Source organism: Amphiura filiformis, chromosome 9 (genome assembly GCF_039555335.1).
Source record: "Amphiura filiformis chromosome 9, Afil_fr2py, whole genome shotgun sequence".
In the NCBI taxonomy this organism is placed as follows: domain Eukaryota; kingdom Metazoa; phylum Echinodermata; class Ophiuroidea; order Amphilepidida; family Amphiuridae; genus Amphiura; species Amphiura filiformis.
Window position 1 is genome coordinate 56,338,084 of NC_092636.1, and position 22,569 is coordinate 56,360,652.

The window sequence follows — 22,569 nt, forward strand, 5'->3', positions numbered from 1 at the left end:
TTCACAATTTTGATCCACTACAGCAAGCTTTGCATCCACGCTAATATCAGCCTGTAGCCAATTAGCGGAACTTGACCTTTGACCTTTCGTTTTAGGTTCATTTTCATGGCAGAAAGCTTATAATTCTGCTCATTTTCAGACGCATTTCGCCCCTGAAAACCAACCCAATATGAGTGAACAAAAGCGCAAAAATTTAACAAATAAATTTACCTATATTTTTGCAGTGACAGGTATAGGTGGGGTGATAGTTTGGAACGGAATTCGCAGGCATTTATTCTATCAAGGTAAGAAAAATTTTCCTTCCCGTCGTCGTAACTAATTTTTTGTAAGTAAGCTTAAAAGCAGGGCTGTCAACTTTTGGAATTGCTTGGCGTGAGGCAGAGGCGTACCGGGATTTGCCGACTCCAATGTTCATTTTGTACCATGATTATTTGAGCCACGGCCAGGCTTCTTCTACTCCCAAGTACCATGCCTGGAAATAATAGGGAACTTGGTCTTGGAACCTGGTTCCAGGTCTAGACGTTCGCTTTTCGTATCTCTTTCCTTGTTGAAAAGGTATAACGTTGAGGAGATAGAGACATGTACCGAATATCTGGGACCTACTCTGCCATGTTTGGCTGAGTAACGGTACATGAACACGGTCTTTTGTGCCTAGAGCTATGACTAATTAGCCATTGTGTAAATTTTATACCCATGGGTTACTCATCAATCATCAGACTGAATCATTGTCGTTAAATGCACAAGTTATGTGTGCAATTCTAGTGAACGTTGACCGACAGAGGGTGTCAATATAGGCCTACGTGTCGCTTTTGAAAAACAGCGAATCATGCGCATGCTCAGCAGGCAAATACGACGACGATTTAGTACACTGATCATGCGTGCTATTCAGATTTCTGCAAAAGCGATTGAGTATACAAAATGTAAATGCATCTTTAGAAATGACCGGCGATTGTGTGTTCTCAAGTGGGTTTTATCATGTTAATTAGTGACCTGACACACATTTGTATTGGTTCGATCAAGCATTGAAATGCTATCATTTTTTGTACTGGATCGTTCAATAGCTGCAATATTTTTTCATAGGCATAGCTATATAAACTTCAGAGCTTCGAAGCAGAAGTGCAAGGGAAGTCTATACTGATTAAAACAGACAATTCCACAGTTGTGGCATACATCAATCGGCAAGGGGGGACAAAATCTCCTACCCTTTGCCTCCGCACAAGAGAGTTACTACGTGGGAGCATTCAACGGAATATAACTCTATTCGCAGTACACATTACCGGGATACTGAACACCCTAGCAGACAAGCTGACTCAGAGTGTGTCACTGAATCCGACCAAATGGTCGCTATCTCCCCAGATAGCTCAACCTTGTTCAGGGAAATATTCCAACCATCAGTAGTTCTCTTTATGTTGACAAGGAATCACAAACTACTAATGTACTGCTCCAGAATGCAGGACGAAAGAACCCTAGTGATAGACGCTCTTTCGATCAGGGAATGGCGCGGGAATGGCGGCTTACGCATTTCCCCCGATATCTCTGATTTCAAGAGTCCTCCAGAAAATAGAGAGACTTCTTCGTAGCTCAGCGATTAAGTCGCCGCCTTGTAATCTATAGATCAGTGAAATCAGGGGTTCGAATCCGTCTGATGACTTTGAGAAGGGAGGACTGTCTTGTCCTGTTGATTGCACCATTCTGGCCTCGCCAACACTGGTTCCACAGTCTAATGTCGCTGATAGTGGATCAACCACTGATCCTTCCTCTGATTCCTGATCTTCTTTGGATACCAGGACTGAAAGTCCAATTCCACGACCTGGGTCACACATCTGACTGCATGGCCGCTGTCGTGGAACGTTTCCAGGAGGAAGGCTTTTCTAAGGAGGTAGAAGAAAATCAACATACAGAGTATACTCTGCACGTCTACGACCCTTCTACAAATGGTGTAAAAGAAGGAAAGTTACTCCAAATAAAGCCCCTATTGGTGTAATCGCAGATTTTCTACAAGCTAGATTTAATAATGGTCTGCAAGTTACTACTGTCAAGGGCTACAGATCTGCCATTCAGGCAGTCCATCCAGGCTCTCCTGATGGATCTTCAGCTGGTAACAATAAAAACCTTCATCATCTTATTGAAGGTATGTTTATTAAGAGACCACCAGCTAGGAAGATCATGCCGTCCTCTGATCTTCATACTGTCCTGGAATTTCTGAGAGGTCCTCCGCTGAACCAGCTCAGGCAGCATCTCTACGGGACCTAACTCTGAAAACGGTCTTTCTTATTGCTCTGGCTTCGGGCAGGCACTGTTTTGAACTTCACACACTAGCGATAGGTAAGGACATCGTTTTAGTGATCGTGGGGTGACCTTGTTATTTTGCCCAGGCTTCCTGGTGAAAATGAGAGATCTAATTTTTCAGCTTCTCCCATGTTCTCCCTCCTCTGAACCCTCACTCTATACATTGTAAAGATCGTTTGAACTGTCCAGTTCAGATACTCAGAGGGTACATTGATCACACTAGCCTAGTGCGCATCATTAGGGGAAAACCAATTCAGCAATGATTTGTCACAGCACAGACAAACATTAAGCCAACAGCCAAAGCGACTTTGGCTGGAGGGCACATTGATGTTATTAGGAAAGCGAAGGCAGTGAGAGGGGAGGTCCCACCCCCTGCTCACTCATCAAGGTCAATAAGCCTATCGGCGTCATGGGCCTTCAACCATGGCGCCAATATATGAGAGATAGTAAATACCGTGTCCTGGAAGTCAGAATCATCCTTCATTACGAGATATTTGAGGGATACAGGACCTTGTGCGCAGACTAGTTTCGCCACGGCGGTACTGAAGGCCAATGCACACAATCACTAAGAGATGGGTAGGAAAGAACACGTGTCATTCTTTTCTAACCATTTATTTGCTATCTATTTCAGGAGACGATAAGGACCGTGAGTTGGTCCCAGTTCCTTATATCTGTTATATTGATTTAGGAAAATATTATCTCCGCTGTCAATTAGTCTAGCAGTGCGGTCAAGAAATTCACCGCCACCTAGTTTCACGGTGCCAGACTGTTGCAGTTTTATTGAATAATATATTAGGTAGTATAAGCCCGCCAGTAATATGATAAAACTTTTTGTTTTCTATATTACCAAGGGCGGGTTATACTACCTAATATATTATTCAAGCCACCTCCTCCCTGAATTTGCTTCGCATGACAGATTCATGTGGGCGAGAGAGGAAGTAGGTGCGCCGCTAGGCGCTATGGGTAATCGCAGGACCCGGGGTTGCCGGTCCCTTTTTTATTTGGGGATTTTTACGGTGTTATTTGAAGGTTTATGCACCCTAGAGAGGTTGCATCATGTGGGTTTTATCAAGTGGGTTTTATCATGTTAATTAGTGACCTGACACACATTTGTATTGGTTCGATCAAGCATTGAAATGCTATCATTTTTTGTACTGGATCGTTCAATAGCTGCAATATTTTTCATAGGCATAGCTGCATCCCCAAATAACATGCATCACCTTCTCAACACTACAATTTGCATTGGTAAATGGTGTAATAACACCTTCAGCTACAATCAAAAACTTGGGCGTAACATTTGTGATTTGGAGGGAAATGTTTGAGTTCTAAATAAAGAAATACATACAGAATAGTGGGAAATGGGGAAAATCTAAACTATGTTCCCGGAAAATTATGCACTTTTCCTAGCCCAGCCACGGCGCCGAGATATGGAAAGCGGGGGGTAGGAGCAACAAATTATTTATGACGATGCGTGAGATTTTACTCATTTTCCAGCTTTTTGCGTGAGATTTACTACCTAGGCGTGAGATTATACTATACCTTGGCGTGGCGTGAGAAAGTGACCCAATGTGTGAGACTCACGGCCAATGACTGAGAGTTGACAGCCCTGTTAAAGGAGTATTTCGTGATCCTAGCATCCTCTTTTTATGACATTTTCAGTACATATCCACGAAAAAAGCCTATTCCCAAAATTTCAGTTGATTCCGATTTTGCGTTTGCGAGTTATGCATGATTATGTGTATTACACTGCTCCATAGACAATGCGTTGTAATTTCGTTCTGGTGCACCAGAACGAAATTCAAAGACTCAGTACACCGGTCGATCTTACCGCTTCCGATGTTGATTAAGATACTTCTTGCATCGATCCCGAGATGCGGAAAAACCAATAGTCATTTTGTCCCACATAAATGAATAAATAACAAAACCCCCGATCCCCGAGTGGACTCACCCATTCGGTGACGTCACACGATAATCATCCTTATCCTCCTTGGTTTCTAGATGAGATAGACGTGTGGATTTTTCTTTACCAACGCTAAGTATCATTACGAACCAAAGGACGAGATATACAGTTTGTTTGTTACACCTGAGGTAAAAACCAACCAGTATAGTACGCTAGGGAGATAGTTTTGACGACATTTTTCGCTAGAAAAGTGACAAAAACGATCCAAAAACTTAGCTTGTATGAGTGTTTCCGTTCAGACACGGAACACATTTTCAAAATGGCCCCTTAGGACGCCATTTTATTTTTGTTCTCACGTAAAACAACTATAGCAGACTAGTAAGTTACAATAGATGTTTGTACAGTACTGTGTATACATGTATGGTGAGTGATTATCGCTATGTTTATGGTGTGCTCTATCGTTATATCTTTCAGTACGCGTCTGATGACGAGTTACTGCTAAGAGTTCGGGGGGTTTCCGAAGGGAACAGCCTGACAAATCTCCCCCAAAAGGTTTTCACTTTTTCATCCCTTTGTATATATATTTTTATATCATACCACTACATCAGCGCCAGCCACTGTGCGTGTGGGTCTGTTTATTGGGCTTGAGCTTGTGTTCGGGGGTAGTGCTATACGCTCCCGATTACTACAATGTCCAGGCCTTGTCAATCATGCCCTTCCCTTGTGGCAGAGTGGGACCCGATCCACTCTGCTACACCCACAGGGATGGCTCTAAATCAAATAAGTGTGCTTCCTTTTGCATAGGCTTATCGGACATCCACTTCGAGGATTTAGAAAGTAGCGCTCGCTTGGGTCTTCGACACAGACAGAAGACGTAAGACTAAGAAACAGAAGCCTACAGGTAAGATTGATATGGTAGGTACTAGCGCGACGGCAAGGGCCACGCTAAGGTAACCTCTGGGGCTCCGGTCCCGGCAAGCAGGCGGACCCTCCGGGACTGCTAGCGAGCCCCAAGGCCTAGCAGCCAGCGAAAGCACTGACTTAACGTCTAAGCTAGTAGCAGGCAGCAGGGCGGTACTTGCCCTAACAGGCGAAAGTACCAGTCTACCAGTGAGATCTCTAGCGAAGTTTCTTGCAGGTGGACACCCGCTCTATTGCTGGCGAACAGCGGGTCTAGCACCGCTGAAGTAGCCGGCGACGGACAGTATGCCAAGGGTACCCGGGCTTGCCTGGGTTGAATCCTAGCATACAGCGTGCGAACGGACCTCCGGCTTGCCTCGCCGGTCTGTAGCACGCAGCGTGCCAGTGGAACCCCGGCTTGCCTGGGTTGATCCACGCACGCAGCACGCCTTTCGTTCCCGCAAGGGTCGTAATGAAAACGTGCATGGGTTTAGCAGAGACGATACCGGGCTAACGCCGGGTGTAGTCTTAGCAGAACCAACTGGGGTTGTCACACGGCAGCGTTCCATGGCGGGACCGCCGAAAGTGATGCCCTGGGCCTTGGAATGGCTGCCGCTGTCCTCCGGGACTGGCTAGCGGCTATACCGGGGTTGGGCTCGCAGTCTCTCACGGGACAGCGACCCAAGGGCAAACAGTGGCAGCTACCGAGACGAGCACGGCTCGACTTCAGTGGTAGCCACTATGCACGCGCCCATAGCTGCCGTGAGTGGTCCGCCACACACAGCGACCTTGGGCGAGGCTCAAGAGGTTAGGGTAGGTAGTTTGAACAGCCTGGCTGATCAACAACCCACTTATGTCCTCGAGAGCCAGCAGAGCGTGGGTGATCCATTACAGTCAATGGGTCGATTACCCTCTTATGATCGATCACTATCTATTCAGCGGAGCATGGCTCCATTGATTGATACTACCTATTCAGGTAGCGAGGTGACTGATCGGGGGTATACACGCTCAGCTACCCGTGATACTAGGCAAGCTCCTTTTAGCCAAGGGACAGCCAGTATAGCGGGTACCCATACACACGGCTTGATCCTCTAGCGGGAACGCTGTGAGGCATGGGTACAGTGGTACGCAGCCGGGCGCCCTCCCGGGCACCTACGCTACAACCACGCAGGTACCGCAGTGCTCGTCCTGGTTACCACAGTCTCTGTGGCAACAGGGGGGGGGGAGGCGGTACTGGTACTGCCGCTCCATGGGGTTTCCTGGTGGCGGATCCTTTCAGGGTCAGCTACCGACAGGGTATACCCCGTGGTATCCGCCGCAGGGTGGTTTCTTCCACGGTCTAGCACCGTGGCAAGTGCCGCCTAGCGATGGGCAAACAGTACCACCAGCTGTTACCCAGGCTGGGCGGCGAGTGGCTAACCCTGATACAGCTCAGGGTAGGCCGCGACGCTGCTATGGCTAGGGCGACAGCAGCGAGAGCGCTTGCGGATCCCGGGTGCTATGGCTAGCATCTCGGGTCTGGCGGGAGTACTCCTCTTCTGCTGGTGTTCAGTTGGCTAGCCACACGGTGGCTTACACCTCCCTGTCCACCTTCAGATGCCCGTCGTCAGATCTCTTCCTCATCAGAGAGTGAGTCAGAGTCTGAAGGCGAGGGAAAGGAGTCGGAAGATGAAACCAGTAGCGACTCACAGTCTGATGAGCCTGTGCAGGTAGCTTCAGGTATCCTTCCCCCGCTGCCCCGTGAGGAACTCGCTAGCAATGGTCTGCCTGCGGACACCGCTGAGGTGATGAGCCGTGTGGCCCAAGGTTTGGGCCTGGCTTTCTCTCAGGAGGAGTCCGTTCAGGAGGACCAGGGCATCTTTTCAGTAGGATGCCCAGCTCGCGGGTCCACACAAGGGTCGCCCGCACTTGCATTCCCGGCGGACCTCAAGGGTAGGGTTCGTAGGGCTGTCAGGCTCGCTGGAGCTTCGACGCCGCGTGCTTGCACGCTTCCACCGCGTGTTTCGCAGGAGGACTACGAAACCTACCTCAGGGTCCCTGACATGGAGCCAGACGTTGCCAAGCGCCTGCCGCTAGCGGCCAAGGCGCACGGGTCGTTCTCCCCCAGTGGGAGGAGGAGCTAAAGCTCATCGATAAGCGAGCACGCCGCTTATCAGAGTCTCTAGCGCCGCTACCACGCTTGCCGAGCACCTCGGTAGGAAGGTAGCGAACGACCACGGGCAACGCCGAACTCTTCCATGAGGTTAATCTGTTAGCGGTGCTAACAGCTAACCTCAACGAGAGTTCTATGGGCCTAGCCCATAGGATGTCATCTCGCCGCCGGAGAATGCCTGTCTGTCCCTCCAGTCAACTTACGGCTCCGACTTTGCTGATGCAATGAAGAAGTCAGGCTCGGTGGGACAGGGGCTACTCTTTGGACAGGCCTTTTGCGCTACGGTTGAGGACCGGGCAAAGAAGGCCACCAATGAGAGCACTCTGAAGAAGTCGGAGGCTGCCCTGACCAAGGGAAGGGCAGTAAGGCTTAAGAAGAAGCACAAGAAGAAAAAGTCTTCTAAGCGTTCTTCAGCGCCAGCTCCGCTTCAGCAGGACGCGCAGACCACAGACTACACCGAGCCCGAGGCTACTCCAGCACCTCCCAAGAAAACTGGGAAGCGCAAGAGTAGTGCTGGATCAGATGGCAAGCCCCCTAAGAAGAGCCGTTCTTCTAAGGGTGGCAAACCAGATCGGTCCTGAGGGCACGGGCGGTCGACAGTCCATGCCGGCAGGTTTGGACTTCCCACAGGGATTCCCCTGTGGGCGGCCGCTGTGCAGACACGCCCAGAGATGGCATGCCATCTCACCGGGCGCCTGGGTATTGTCAGTGGTCAGTGGGGGTTACAGGCTGGAATTTACCAGCCACCCTCGTGCGCCTGCACGATTCAGAGGTCCACGGTAGTGCCGCCAGACGGCCCCCAGCGCCGGGCACTACTGTCAGAGGTCACTCAGCTTCTCACGAAGCAAGCGATTGTCCCGGTCCACCCCCTTTCACCAAGGGGTTTTGGAGCACGTTTTTCTGGCTCCAAAGAAGACCGGCGACTGAGGCCCATTCTGAACCTCAAGCCGTTGAACGAGTTCATCAGGCCCAAGAGGTTCAGAATGGAGACTCTCGCCGGTGCTAGCCTGCCCCATCAAGGGTATGTGGGCGGCATCGCTAGATCTCTCGGACGATATCTGCATGTTCCGATCGCACCTCAAGATCAGAGGTTTCTACGCTTCAAGGTACAGGGTCAAACTTACCGGTTTCGATGCCTGCCATTTCGGCTTGTCCACCTCCCCCAGAGTGTTTACACTCCTGGTCAGGGCGGTGGCAGCGCACCTGAAGCGCAGGGGAGTCAACATGTGTTGCTACCTGGACGATTGGTTCATTTACGGACGCACCCGCTGGAGACACAGTGTCTCGTGGAGTTAGTAGTCCGTGACGGTGCGGGACCTGGGATTTCTGATCAACGCCAAGAAATCCAATTTGGTCCCGACGCGAGACACCACTATTCTTAGGGGCCCAGATCAACCTCAAGGAGGGGATCGCGGTGCCCTCACCCGAGAGGGTGACGAACATGGCGAGGTGTGCCCGACTCTTGGCCGAGGCAGCGGGGGCACCCGCTGTGGCATGGATGAAGGTTTTGGGCCTTATGGCCAGTATGGTAGACCTCGCACTGCACCTGCACTGCCGCTTTCACATGAGGCCTATACAACTACACCTTCTAGCCTTTTACAGGCCCAGTCGTCACTCAATATCCCTCGCGGTTCCGATGTCGGAGATCGCGCGAGAGGAACTCTGGTGGTGGACCCATCAGCCCAATTTGACTCAAGGTGTCAGGTTTCCTGCACCAGCGGTGCGCCACGTAGTGACGACCGACGCGTCAAAGCTGGGCTGGGGGCCACATCCACGGGACTCAGTCTCGGCCTATGGTCGGCCACGGAGACGGAGTTCATATCAACCTTCTCGAACTTTGGGCAGTGGAGAGAACTCTCCAGCATTTCGAGAAGGTGATCGTGGGATCTCATATCGTTGTCCAAACAGACAACACAACCGTGGTGGCCTACCTCAACAGACAAGGGGCACCAGGTCACCACGGTTATGCCTGCACGCTTTTCACGCCTGATAGGGTGGTGCAAGGCCAGGCAGATTACGTTGAGAGCGATGCACATAGCGGAGTCACCAACATCCTCGCGGACGATCTGTCACGAGGAAAGGTGTCGGGACCTACAGAATGGTCCCTTGCTCCGCAGGTCGCCCAGACGATCTTCGAGGTGATGTACCACCCTCGATAGATTTGTTCGCATCTCATCGAAATCATCAGCTGCCGGTGTATTGCTCAAGGGTCGCGAGACCCACAGGCATTCGCCGTGGACGCTCTGTCCGTGAGACTGGGAGGAATGACTGCTTACGCTTTCCCCGATCTCACTGCTCGCAAGGGTAGTGACCAAGATCGGGAGGGAGGATTGCAACGTCATTCTGATAGCACCGTTCTGGCCGAAACACCTGTGGTTTCGACCGATGGTGGATCTACTAGCGGCTCAGCCGCCAGTACTCCCCGAGTTACCAAATCTACTCCGGATGCCCGGAGGAGAGGTACCAAGTCTACCACTAGAGCACCTGCAGTTAGCTGCATGGCCCTTATCAGGAACGTGCGGCGGAGGGAGGCTTTTCATCAGAAGCTGCTTCTTCATCGCCGGGGTAGACGAGTCTACCCTCCGCACGTATAGTCAGCGTTTGGCTCCCTACTACGCATGGTGCGATGAGAGAAATACATCTCCCACTAGAGCCCCTGTGCCTCTCGTGGCAGATTTTCTGACAGAAAAGTTCAGGTCAGGACTTCAGCAGGCAACGATAGCCAACTACAAGTCAGCCATTCTCTCGATTCATCGGGATTTGAAGACGGGTCGACTATCAATTCAGATGGGTCCCTAAGTCTTCTTCTCGACGGTATGTTCAACGAGCGCCCGCCGAAAGGAAGGTGGTCCCTCCATGGGACCTCAACACAGTCTTGGAGTATATTAGGGGTCCCCCCTTTGAGCCCCTGTCAAAAGCGACCCTTAAATACGTCACTCTTAAGGCGGCCTTTCTCCTGGCGTTGGCTTCGGGACGGCGCTGCTCAGAGTTGCACGCAGTCTCGAAGTCAGCCTCCGTTTTTACTAACAACGGAGCGACGCTGTTTCTTCGCCCGGATTTCCTTGCAAAAATGAGCGAAGTACATTCCGACACTCGCCCCTCTTCCTACCCAGTATTGGGCAGGGTTCGTCAATAGCCGAAGACAGGTTGTGGTGCCCGTGAGGGCGCTACAGCACTACCTTGGCGAACACAAACCTTAAGAGGGGCTCATGACCGCTTATTTATCACCCACGCAGAACCGCACGGTCCAGCCGCTAAACAGACTCTGGCACGGTGGCTGGTCCAGGTGTTGGTGGACTCGGGGGCGGCAAAAGACGCGCGCCCCAAGGCCCACTCAACCAGATCTATCTCATCTTCGTGGGCCTACCATAGGGGGGGCCCCATTGAAGAGATTTGTCAGGCTGTGTCCTGGAAGAACCCGTCGTCCTTTTCCACGGTTTACTACAAAAAAACGTAAACCAACGACCAGGCGATAAGTTCACCAGGGCTGTTCTGGGGAGATAACATGGTGGTTGGGTATCAGGTGTTTTGCGGACAATCAGAATTCCAACATGGTAAGAACCAGTGTTTCTATTCTTAACCACTGCACTTTCAGTTCAGGGTTTTTGTCTGTTCACGTAGTCTTTCTGTTTCCGGCCGTGAGGGGGGGAAATAGTTTGACCTCGCGATTACCATGCTACCCACTCTCCCGATCCTTATCAGATGCTGGCCAATCTTGTTCCTCCATCCGTCGGTTACTTGCTAGATCGATCTTTCAGATGTTGATGCAAGAAGTATCTTAATCAACATCGGAACGGTAAGATCGACGGTGTACTGAGTCTAGTCCCAAACAAAAATGTTTGGTAGACTCATAACCGTGCGATCTTACCTTTCCGATGTTGATTATCTCGACCCGGCCGCCCCTACAAGTTTGGCCGAGTAGGGGCTGCCCAAGTCGGATAAGGGATGATTATCGTGGGTGACGTCACCGAATGGGTGAGTCCACTCGGGGGATCGGGGGGTTTTTGTTATTTATTCATTTATGTGGGACAAAATGACTATTGGTTTTTCGCAAGATCTCGGGATCGATGCAAGAAGTATCTTAATCAACATCGGAAAGGTAAGATCGCGACCGGTTATGAGTCTACCAAACATTTTTGTTTGGGACTATTTCACGATATCTTTGCAAAACGAATTAATCTGCAAGAAATATTTTGTACATGTATACATTATGTAGCCAGAGGTTTCCAGTGATATAAAAATCTCAACTTTTTTTGAAAAAAGTGGGGGGATGAGGCTGTGGATCACGAAATGCCCCTTTAAAAGGTCTATCTATTTTAAAACCATCGAGATGATCTAAACAGTAAACATTGTTTGCCAGGTTTGTGCAGCAAATACCAGCAATTACTAAATGTTCATGCATTAAATATGGTACCGTAATACACGCTATACATTTGTATAACAAATGCCATGTTTGCGTGAATGGTCGATAGGCTTTCCGGTCGTAAACAACCCATGCTAGGATGCTCGCGAATAGGTAGGATATGTGTGCCTACTGCCTAGGCTCGCGAGCTATTTACACAAAACGCGAATGATGTACCGTACGCGATGTTCGTCCAAACACAGTGGACTGAGCTCAAGCAAACGATTTCAATTAGTGATAATGGAAAAACTTTTAAAAACGATAAGGAATTGGTAGTTTTTAGTCAAAAATTACTGTATCTTTTAGTTGTGGAGGAAAATAACAGCACACAGAATGTTGCATATCAGCGTTTAAGCTTTGACTAGTTACCTTTGGTGGCCAAATGTGCAGGGTTGGACGTCAAAACCTGTTTTGTCCACAAAGCGGTTAAAACTAAGTTTTTAAAACCAGGTTTAAACAGTACGACGGCAACTTAGCTCACTTCCGGTAATTTTTACCAGTGTGACATCTGGTGTTACGTAATGCAATGTTGAAAATCAGCCGGCAAATACGGTTTTTCAGAAAACATTAAAAAAATTAAATGCACGAGTCATTTCTCCCTTCATTCTCGTATTGAGCCCATAGTTAAGATTTGAAACATGGGTATAACTTGGCAAACAATAACGTGTAAAAGTTGTATTATTGCGGAAAAAATTTATAATTTTGGTGCACGAAGTAGCCTAAGGCCAATGGAACTCGATTATTAGTTTCCGATTGGATGTTTAAAAAAAAGGACGAGGTCGCTATTTCATTATTCATTATTCGGTCTCTTTTCATTATCCATTATGTCAACAAAATCAATGATTTTATGAACAGCTTTCTCCAAATTTAGGTACCCCACCAGTACCAAATTATATATTGTTGATGAAAGACCATCTCAAAACAGGTATTAATGCTTAGAATTTTTAGATCATCTTTACAGACATTTTGCAACAGATTGAGAAAAGATTTGAATTTGTTTTCATAAAAATGTAAAGAAATTAGCAATTTTTGTAATCACTAGAAACATGAGGAGGTAATCCTTAAATTTCCATTATTTACTACATCCTCTACCCCTACAGCTAAGAAAAAGTGCTGATTATGATCGGCAGGGGATGTCAGACATTTTGAGAGTTTCAATTTTGATTATTTCCATTTCAATGTTCAGATAATTGACTTTTTTATGAAAATAATGAAAGTTTTGGTCAAATTGAAAAAGTGATGCGGGCGGTCAATAGGAAACTAACAATCGAGTTTCATTAGCCTAAAATTAAAAAATGAGAAAAGATGCATGTCAAGAACACTAAAATGGTTATATCTACAGGTTTGAGGAAATGCCGCTCGTATGCTTTTCTGAAATGATAAACATTAATTACCCTGAGCTTGTATTAAATTTTCAGCGAAAAATGAGCGGTGGAACAACCTGGTTGAAAACGTAGGTTGAAAAGTTGCTTTCTTTGAGGCCTCATGTCTTCATTGTGCGTTGCGTGAGGAATGTCTCGTAATGCCGGGTCCCAAGCGTGCGACACACATGCCTAATCTAGTATTAGATTTTTACAAAATAAAATACCGGTACTACAATTACCGTATTCATTCCAATAAGTGCCCAGGGCGCTTAACAAAGTCATTTTGGGTGGGCGCTTATTTTTTACCTAGTTTACCTAATTTTTTTGTAAGGGGTGTTGAATAGAGACAAATTTACGTATGTTTTAAAAGAGTCCTGAGACATTCTAGTAGCTTTTCTGATGTAGAAAATGTATTGCAAGTAGGCCTGTTATCGACTGTCGAAAGTATCGATAGTCGGAAAATTCAAAGACTTCCGACATGTTGGAACACTCAATGGTAGTATCGATACACAAACGATGCACCGTCTCACATCACTAGCCACTGAATGCACTATCCGTTTAGAAAAATCACTAACCGTTTAAACGTAAACAAAATTTGTAATACTCTCTCTAATTTTGTTACGCTAGACATTGAATAGAAATGCACACATCATTGTCAGTGGTACCGGTACATGATTGCCATTCTTTTGTGGTACCGACTGCCGATGTCAATGACTGTCAGTGACTTGGGTAGAAGACTTTTATCCAACCAGGGATGCTTGGTCACCGTCAGTGACAAACACCAACCCTAATAATCAACACAATTGACAGAGGAAGGCGTGGCCTAAAGTAACTTGCTTGATATTCTCCACTCTTGTACATGTATTCCCTAGTGGTATCAATTTTTGTTGTTGCTGAGATCATCGCTAGTGATCCACCCCAACCAATCAAATTTGTGCCCTCTGTGTGTCTTGAAGTCACTCACGTGGTATCCAGTGACCTGACCATATGTGAATAGAAATTTAATTTATTCCAATAGTATGCTTTTTAAAAAAGAACCCAGACAGATGAAAGGTAAAAGTATACATCACAGTTTCAGCTCTGAGTCTGATCTTGTTTAGTATTAAAAAAAAAAAAAACAAGTTGTTTTATAGAAAAGTAAGATTTGTTTCATATCATTATCAAATAACATATGAGGTTAAATGCTAAATATTTACCATATATACTTTCCCCCCCCCCCCACACTCCATTTTCTCACCTCTCGTCTCACATTCTTTGAATCCTCTCTCTCTCCCCGCCTTCTTAGCACCCCACCCTCTCTTTTTCCATTTGGTCGTAATTCTTTTCAACCCCTCTCTTAACCAGTTCCCCTGTCTCACCCTGGGTCTCACCCTTCTCTCCACCTCTTCCTCCCATGCCAGCTTCCGAATCTCAATCTCCTCGCTCTCTCTTTACTGTCCCCCTAGCCCCTGCTATCACTTTACTGTCCACCAAACCCCCTCACTTTACTCTCCCCTACCCCTCGCTCCCTATCCCCTCGCTCTCACTTTACTATCCCGTTCCCACCCCCCTCTCGCTCGCCCTCTCTCTTGGTTGATATTCTTACTTTATTTTAATACCCAAAATAAATTCTAAATTAGCTATACTCATCCTCTTGGGCTCTAGACACATGGCGCCATGTGATGGTGCCAATGTGTCTAGCTCCCATGGTGTGTGGTTATATATTTTGGATGTCTTTTGAATTATTCATGAAGACAATTTGACAGTGACTGATGATGTCGGTGACATGATTCTTATTCATCCAATGATACTCGTACAAAAGTCTCACATAGCAGTGATGAGAAAAAAATGACCAATAAAGAATAATGCACTAGGACAAGCACATGTATGTAAATATCATGTCAGTGAAATGGGCACCTCAACCAATTACAGCTTTGGAATATCATGACATAGTGTTCACTATTGTGCAGATCACGTGGGGTAGAGCAGTAATGCCACACACACGTTCTAGAGCATTTGTTTTGATGAATATTAGGTAAGCTTAATTGGAGATATTTCCCACGCTGTCAGGTTGTTGACTGTCGATACATGTCGATTGTCGAAAGTATTTTCTTCCGACATGGCGATACACAAAATCTCTATCGATAACACCACTAATTGCAAGTTTACACAGGACTTGTAGTCCTCCAGCTATTTCACCGTATATCGACGTCTATTTGTCACTTCAACATTGATGGTATTGGAAATTTCCTGGGTGGGCGCTTATTAGGGCACGGGCGCTTATTGGAACGAATACGGTACATCATAAATATTTCAAATGATTATCCTCATGGCAGTTTTGCAATTCACCTTGACTGCCATCCAAGACAGAGTGGGATTGGCAAAATATGGAAAGTGTTGTTAATCAATATTAAAATATTGACTCTGACACAACATGATAACATTTTGAGACAGTTGAATAATTCTGATTTTGTGTACATGTATTGTTTAATTTGTAGGTATTTACAAACATATAACCACTGCCTTGATTGCTGGATATGCAGGAACTAAATATGGTGAGTGGGGAGACAGAGAAACCAGGAAAAGAGATTACATCCTTGAAGAATACATGCAAAGACATCCAGAAGATTTTCAAAAACGTAAGTACATCATCCTTGTGGGTGATCGCAATGAGCTATTCTAGCTGAAATCCATATACCTTACCCCTATGGAAGACATGACCTTAATCTCACACATAGAGGGTGTAGATTTAAAATGGGGTTACCACTCCCTGTGTGGAAGATTAATGACATGTCTTCCGTAGAAAACCTGTTACCAGGTCCAACAATATGAAAACATTTTATTGCATATAAAGTTAAAACATGATTGAGTTTTCAAATCAACAAAAACTTTGTCTTAGTTTCTTGAACACAAAATGGGGGTAGAGAATTCCCCCTAACTTTCACAAAATAGCCCCTGTAAAACACATTTGTTAATGGTAAAAAGTACACATAATAAGGGATACTTATCATAGATTCTGTTCAAACTAGCCAGGGCTAGTAATCAAGATCAATTGTTTTGAGCACTGCATACTAACATGTAATAGTTCTATATGTACCCTTGCGTCAATTTCAGTTCAATTATGGAAGAAATGGGAAATTCACATTGAAGCCTATGTGTTAATGAAAGTGGTTATATCAAAGCTTCACATCAGATGTAAAGTCATTTACTTTTAAGAAAATGGTAGCAGTCATGAACTTAGATTTTGGTTGTGGAAACTCTAGAGGGATGACAAAGGTCATGTCACAGAATTTTATAAAAGCGAAAGTGGTAATGCAACATTCATTGAAATGAGTATAAAGAGAGAAAAACAGAAAAAATCCCTTTCCGGCAAAATCCCTTGTTGGCGGCAAGAGCAGCTTAATTATATAGGCTTATTCCAAGACTGTTGTATCTGTTAGTCTGGATTTGCAATTTGGTCATTTTGAAGTTATCATTATATGGAAAAAGTTTTAATTTAACATTTTAAATAATATTGAAAGTCTGTGGGAACCCTTTTCTAAGGTATAATGTTAACTTATTGTTTTTCTTCTTTTTTCAGCTCCTGTTACGCTGATGGGTGAACAATTTATGCGGTGGAGACCCTGTAGGTAGTTACAGCAAACATACTAGTGACAAGCTAAACACAAAATCTTGTGACCCAACCTGGATAACTGGACACTTATCTGCATGGATCATTTGTCTTGCAATATATTGCATGTGTGATCAGCAAAATGAGATTTTAATGTACATAAAATGACAATTTAGGTTTGGATTATATCTAGTATATTGCATGGATGGGCATAGTGATAAAATACTGCAAAACATTTGTTTTTGATTAAGTTACTTATTGCAAAATACGTAACAAGCACTCTACATTTTGCTGAAAGAATCATTCAGAAAATCCATTGAGCAGAAATAACATTGCAAGTGCTGTGTAAGATACACAACTTTGCAAACTGTGAGCAAGTAAAATGCTACCAAAATTGAAGTGTTTTGCAGTATATGTTAATAATCAGGAAAAGAGAGACACATATTGGGTTAAATCCTGACATTGATGAAACCATACCTAGAATGGACACCAGGTTGGTGACTTGTTGAACATTACATCTGCTGTGATAGTATATTTGTCTTGATTGTAGTGAGAGTGTCATGGAGTTTCTTACAATCAATAAGGTAGAACCAAAGAGTACCAACTTTACCATGTTTGTGTGTCACTCATGGAGGGCAAAATAGTGTACCTCTGAATTTTTTCACTATGCACGCACCAAACTTTGATTCTAAATGCGTGGTTGCTTGCGTTTTGTGTGTAACGCATTGTGCCACAACTGCACAAAGCGCAACATATGTAAACCTTCCGAACGGAGAGCTTAAAGACACCAATTATCGTTCTATTTTGGGTTTAATCTAATTAACCCTGGAGGTACTCTATTTGCCCTCTATGAGCGGATGACTGATTTACCATAGAATTACACACAGCAAAATTTTGAGTTGGTACTCTTTGGGTCTAATCTCATAATACAAATTTAGACTGATGATATCTCAACCAGAAGTTATTTATACTTTGTTCAACTTGAAATAACTCATAACATCTTGGGTTGATACAGAATATGCAGAATGCCAAATTCGCTTTGCGTAATGTATGATCAGCATAAAAGCATTTGCTTTTGTGAATTTACATGTACACACACATAAGTTGGGACTTACATGTGCAGTAATCATATAGAAAACTTAGTAATTTTCACCTATATTGGTTGAACAAAGTATAGCTAACATTCTAATCTAAACCCAGGATCTAAACACATCATAAAGAAAATATTCAAGGAACATGGATGATTTAGAACCATGGAAAATAGCATTCTGCTAGTTCCCTAAACCTGCTTAAATATAGACTTTTGCTCATCTTTATCTCGAATCAATGAAAAGACCTGTGTTATGAGATCTTGTTAGTTCTGTTTGTGGTGAGTGACACTGTTCTACAGTAAGAGGGTTGAAGTTTTAAATACAAGTTATTGTATGTTCATTCAATGACAATTTGTAAACTGGCTTTAAAAATTACACAAATTGATAACCATTTTGTGACCTATTCCAATCCAAGTTATTGTTGCAGACTTAGAGTCAGATACAAACAAAAATAGAAGACAATTTGATCGTTTTAAAAATCCCAAAACCTGATGTAAAATGTCCTCATATATGTCATTACCAAGCTGAACATTAAATTTGGCCATTTGAATTTGGGCCTGTGAATATTGAAGATATTGGCATATTTCAAGCACTTGGTTTGAATAAACTATTCCAGTTGAAATCCATTCACCCCCTATGGAAGATGACCTTAATCTCCCACACAGGGAATGTGAATTTCAAATAGGGTTACCTGAATGGGTGACTTCATTTGAAATCTACACCCCCTATGTGGGAGAGTAAGGTCACATCATCCATAGGGGATGTACTGATTTCAACTGTAATAGCCTAATGTAATATGTATAATTACACTGCAATTTAAGGCTATCATTAAAAGCATGTCCATTCAGTTATTGGGTATATATTGTAGTGACTTTGAAAAAGCTTTACTTAGATGACATTTAAGTCTTGGTGTGCTACCTTAAAAGCCTACAATACTAAACTTCCATCCCTTGAATCTATTGAAGTTGTTTATTAAAAAAGAAAATAACAAAATACACATTTTCAATGACTTCTAGCTTGTCTTATTTGTTGTATGGTGAGGGAAAATGTCAAATATAAACGTTGGAAAAGTTACCCACTTGAAATATTTGGTTTCTTAAGGCCTGTACATGCTTATCTCCGCTAAATTTCAGCATATGGAGGGAAATTGTGGAATTTAGCTTCCCCATTTAACAAATACATCAGAAATTATGGAAAATGTTGCTATCTTAAGGGATGGGGTATGAACGTTTGGACAGTATTTATTGTTGGGACATTAGAGCACATCAGACATCGAATTGCATTCTGAATACGAAGAACGTCCTTCTGATATCAAATAATTTTGATTTTTTGAAATTCGCAATGTAATACACATTTTATGACAAATGATTAAAAATTTATATTTTTTATATTTAACAGTACTCGAAGTAAACTTTATAAATCTGATGATTTATACTTAAAGTGTATGTAGGTGGGATGAAAAGCCGACGATCAATTGAAAATTGTGACCTTTCGTATTGAAGATATGGATTTTTTTCCCAAAACACCAAAAAAAATTAGGTCTTTTTGTGAAAAAAATCCATATCTTCAATATGAAAGGTCAAAATTTTCAATTGATTGTCGGCTTTTCCTCCTAGCTACATACACTTAAAGAATATATCATTAGATTTATAAAATTTACTTAGAGGACTGTTATATATCAAAAATGTGAAAAATATCAATTTTTTATAATTGGTCATAAAATCTGTATCATATCGTGAATTTCAAAAAACAAAAATTATTTGATATCAGAAAGACATTCTTCGTATTCAGAATGCAATTCGATGTCTGATGTGCTCTCATGTCTCACAAAAAATACTGTCAAAACGCTCATTCCAGATCCCTTAAGAGTGAAAATTGGCTTCTAAATTTTAAGTGATCAAAGGTGACTTTTACACATCCACTGGCCCATTCCATGTCAACTCCAGGGATGTGCACCGCAGCACCTCTTCAATTTTTTTCTTTTTCTGTGTGGTGGTAGATATTGATGAGAGAGTAAAATTCGAAAATTTGAGCTTCATACTCCATTTCGTTTTCCCGTGGCATCAATTTGAAATTTAGGGGTCAGCGTAAAAAATGTGTCGCAATGCGAAAAGACAACGTTTGGAGGTCCATAAATGTATAAAGGAACCATTTACAACTTTGAAAAGTATGTAATCTGGGGTACTTATTTGTGTAGAATTCAAATCTGGCATCAGAAAACTTGTAACTCCTTTACTTTCAAAGATATAGGGCCCTCAAAATGCAACTTCGTCCATCCAGGACCAACTTTGGGGGGTCAGAACTCCAAAAGTAAAAATAATTTTACTGTCCATTTTTTTGCCAGTCCGAGCCCTTTGGTAGGACATTACTCTTATCAAATATTGAGCCTATTAGAATACTTTTAGCTGAGATATTACCCATGCAAAACCCCAATTGTACATTTTTTGGACCTCCAAACATCGTCTTTCGCGTTTTGACCCCCCTGAATTTCAAATTGATGCCACGGGAAAACGAAATGGAGTATGAAGCTCAAATTTTCGGGATTTTACTTTCTCATCAATATCTACCACCACACAGAAAAAGAAAAAAATTGAAGAGGTGCTGCGGTGCACATCCCTGGAGTTGACATGGAATGGGCCCACTGCACTGTAATCTGCTTATGAAAAGATTTGGCAAATTACAGCGGAGAATGAGAAATAAGAAACGGTAACATTTCCCCTTTTATAGGTCAAAAACATACCATGACCAACCAACCTACCCAACTTCAGTAGACTGCACACCCATAGAACAGGTTTTTTTCTTTTTTTGTTGCTAGAGCCTTACAAAGGTTTTCAGATGTAGCATGGTATCGCCGCATATGGGCTTTTCCAATTAAAATCCATACACCCCTTATGGATGGAAGACATGGCCTTAATCTCCCACACATTGAGTGTAGATTTCAAATGGAGTCATTCATTTGGAATCCACACTCTCTGTGTGGAAGATTAAGGGGACTCGATCTTTTGTGCGTAATTATAGAGGGCCAGGGGATTCACTCTATCATTAAAAAATCATTTTAAGAAGTCAAAGAGCGCTAAGAATAAAAACTGTAGTGTAATTCACGCCAGACACAATTTCTTTATATGACAAAAATTAAGTTTTGTAATCGATCAAAAAACAAACGTTTTATATCAATTTTAAATTTAGCCTGAATCCGTAAATTTGGTACCTCTCGCCCTTTTTTAGGTCAAGGCTGTTTTTACCATTATGCAGCGAACCATTGTTGAAGCTATTTCACATACATGTATAAAACATTCTAGTGAAAGAATGATGCCATATACTGTTGTTGATTTCGAATGATGTCAGAAGTCGTAAATTTTAAGGTCCTAAATTCCTAAAACCAAAACAAAACATTGCGACGCAGAAATTTCCCGACTTACGCAATTTCATCATCACATCAGTGTCTTTATTATTTGTTTGAAACCTTTCCCAAACGTTCATGCTCTTTATGCATAAAACGGCTAATCTATCTTTAAAAACGCGTCTTTTTTTAGTAAACAAAAGGCTAAAGATGGCATTATGAGATTTATCATTTATCATTACACTCCTCCACTCAACTGCCACCGTGGCGAACGGTAAAGCGCTAGACGCGTAATCGAAGGAATCGCTGGTTCGAATCCCAACAAAGCCTGTGGAAACTTTTTTTCTTCAAAATTCATGATCGCATTCCGAAATGAGTCACTTGTTGGTAAACCATGTATCGTATCCTTAAGGTCATGTCTTCCATCCATAAGGGGTGTATGGATTTCAACTGCTTAGTAGTGCTATTATAATAGCCCATTGAATGGAAAGTAGAAGTGGAAACAAGCAGAGTTCAGACCAAACAAAATAATAGCTTTTCATAAAATTATTTTATTTTACCATGATTGCAATTACTTACAAAATATCTTTACATTTCGGGATATCATATTCCCTGTATTTTTCATAATTATTATATTTACAAATGACATGCAGGTATATGAGTTGTATTCTGTACAGGTGTCACAAAACTCTGCAAAAAAAACAATTGTTTTGGATCTAATTCTAAAGATCTCACAAAAAGTACAGTATGTTACTCAATCATAATGCCTATACATAAAGCTTTAGAACTATTACCAGGTAATTGTTTTCATAATATTTCAAACGGAGATATAAAGATGCACATTGTGATATCCCATTCACCCAATTCATTCCAAGTTGCATTTGCAGTAATCAAATGGTTATTAAACGCAAGCATTATGGTTTTTAAAAAAATGTTTTTATCTTCATGCTGAATTATAACCAATGTATACAATTTTTACTGCAAAAATTGAAATGGGCGCTTGTCACCTTCAAACTTACACCGAGACCAAATATGATCAATAGTTTTAAAGTTTTAAAATTTTTGGCAACTTCCTTAGTGAGAAGAATATTCCATCTGGCAATGTTGGTCAATTCATTATGGTTCAGGCCCTGGGTTGGCTGGTAAAAAACAGCGGAAAATACCAGGTGGGAAAAAACTTTACCAGCAAGGCGATGAAAAAAATGCATCCCCATTTTAAAGGCCCAACTGACCCAGATTTTAATCTGTTTTTTTTATTTTCTTTTATTTGATGTATGCATACAAAATTAGCAGTTTTGGTTTTTTTTGGCCAAAAATGCACTGAGTTTGATGTAAATTGCTGTATGCATATAAAAATTTGCTGCTTGAGTCAAAACTTATTTGACTGGAACAAATGTGAGCAAAGCAAGGGGAAAACTTATTTACTGATTTAGGGGACTTTTAGAATCATTTGCTAAAAAAACAAAAAACACCTGACCGACCGACCTACCCTACTTAAAAAGTATGCCCGTAGAACAGAGTTTCTTTTTTCTTTGCCTAAAC

At 43.3% G+C, this 22,569-nt stretch overlaps 1 protein-coding gene across 1 annotated transcript; it reads left to right on the forward strand.

Annotated features, from left to right (window-relative positions):
• Positions 1-82: 82 nt before the first annotated feature.
• LOC140161208 (uncharacterized) lies at positions 83-18,684 on the forward strand. Its single transcript, XM_072184659.1, has 3 exons — positions 83-284; positions 15,485-15,625; positions 16,567-18,684. The coding sequence occupies exons 1-3, from the start codon at positions 170-172 to the stop codon at positions 16,617-16,619; spliced, it is 309 nt and encodes a 102-aa protein (XP_072040760.1). The 5' UTR covers positions 83-169; the 3' UTR covers positions 16,620-18,684.
• Positions 18,685-22,569: the final 3,885 nt, after the last annotated feature.

Excerpts from the sequence above, each read along its gene's own strand:
- LOC140161208 (XM_072184659.1), top strand. The coding sequence starts at position 170 with ATGAGTGAACAAAAGCGCAAAAATTTAACAAATAAATTTACCTATATT. Across the intron at positions 285-15,484 it reads CAGGCATTTATTCTATCAAG|GTATTTACAAACATATAACC; the intron begins GTAAGAAAAATT and ends TTTAATTTGTAG. Across the intron at positions 15,626-16,566 it reads TCCAGAAGATTTTCAAAAAC|CTCCTGTTACGCTGATGGGT; the intron begins GTAAGTACATCA and ends TTCTTTTTTCAG.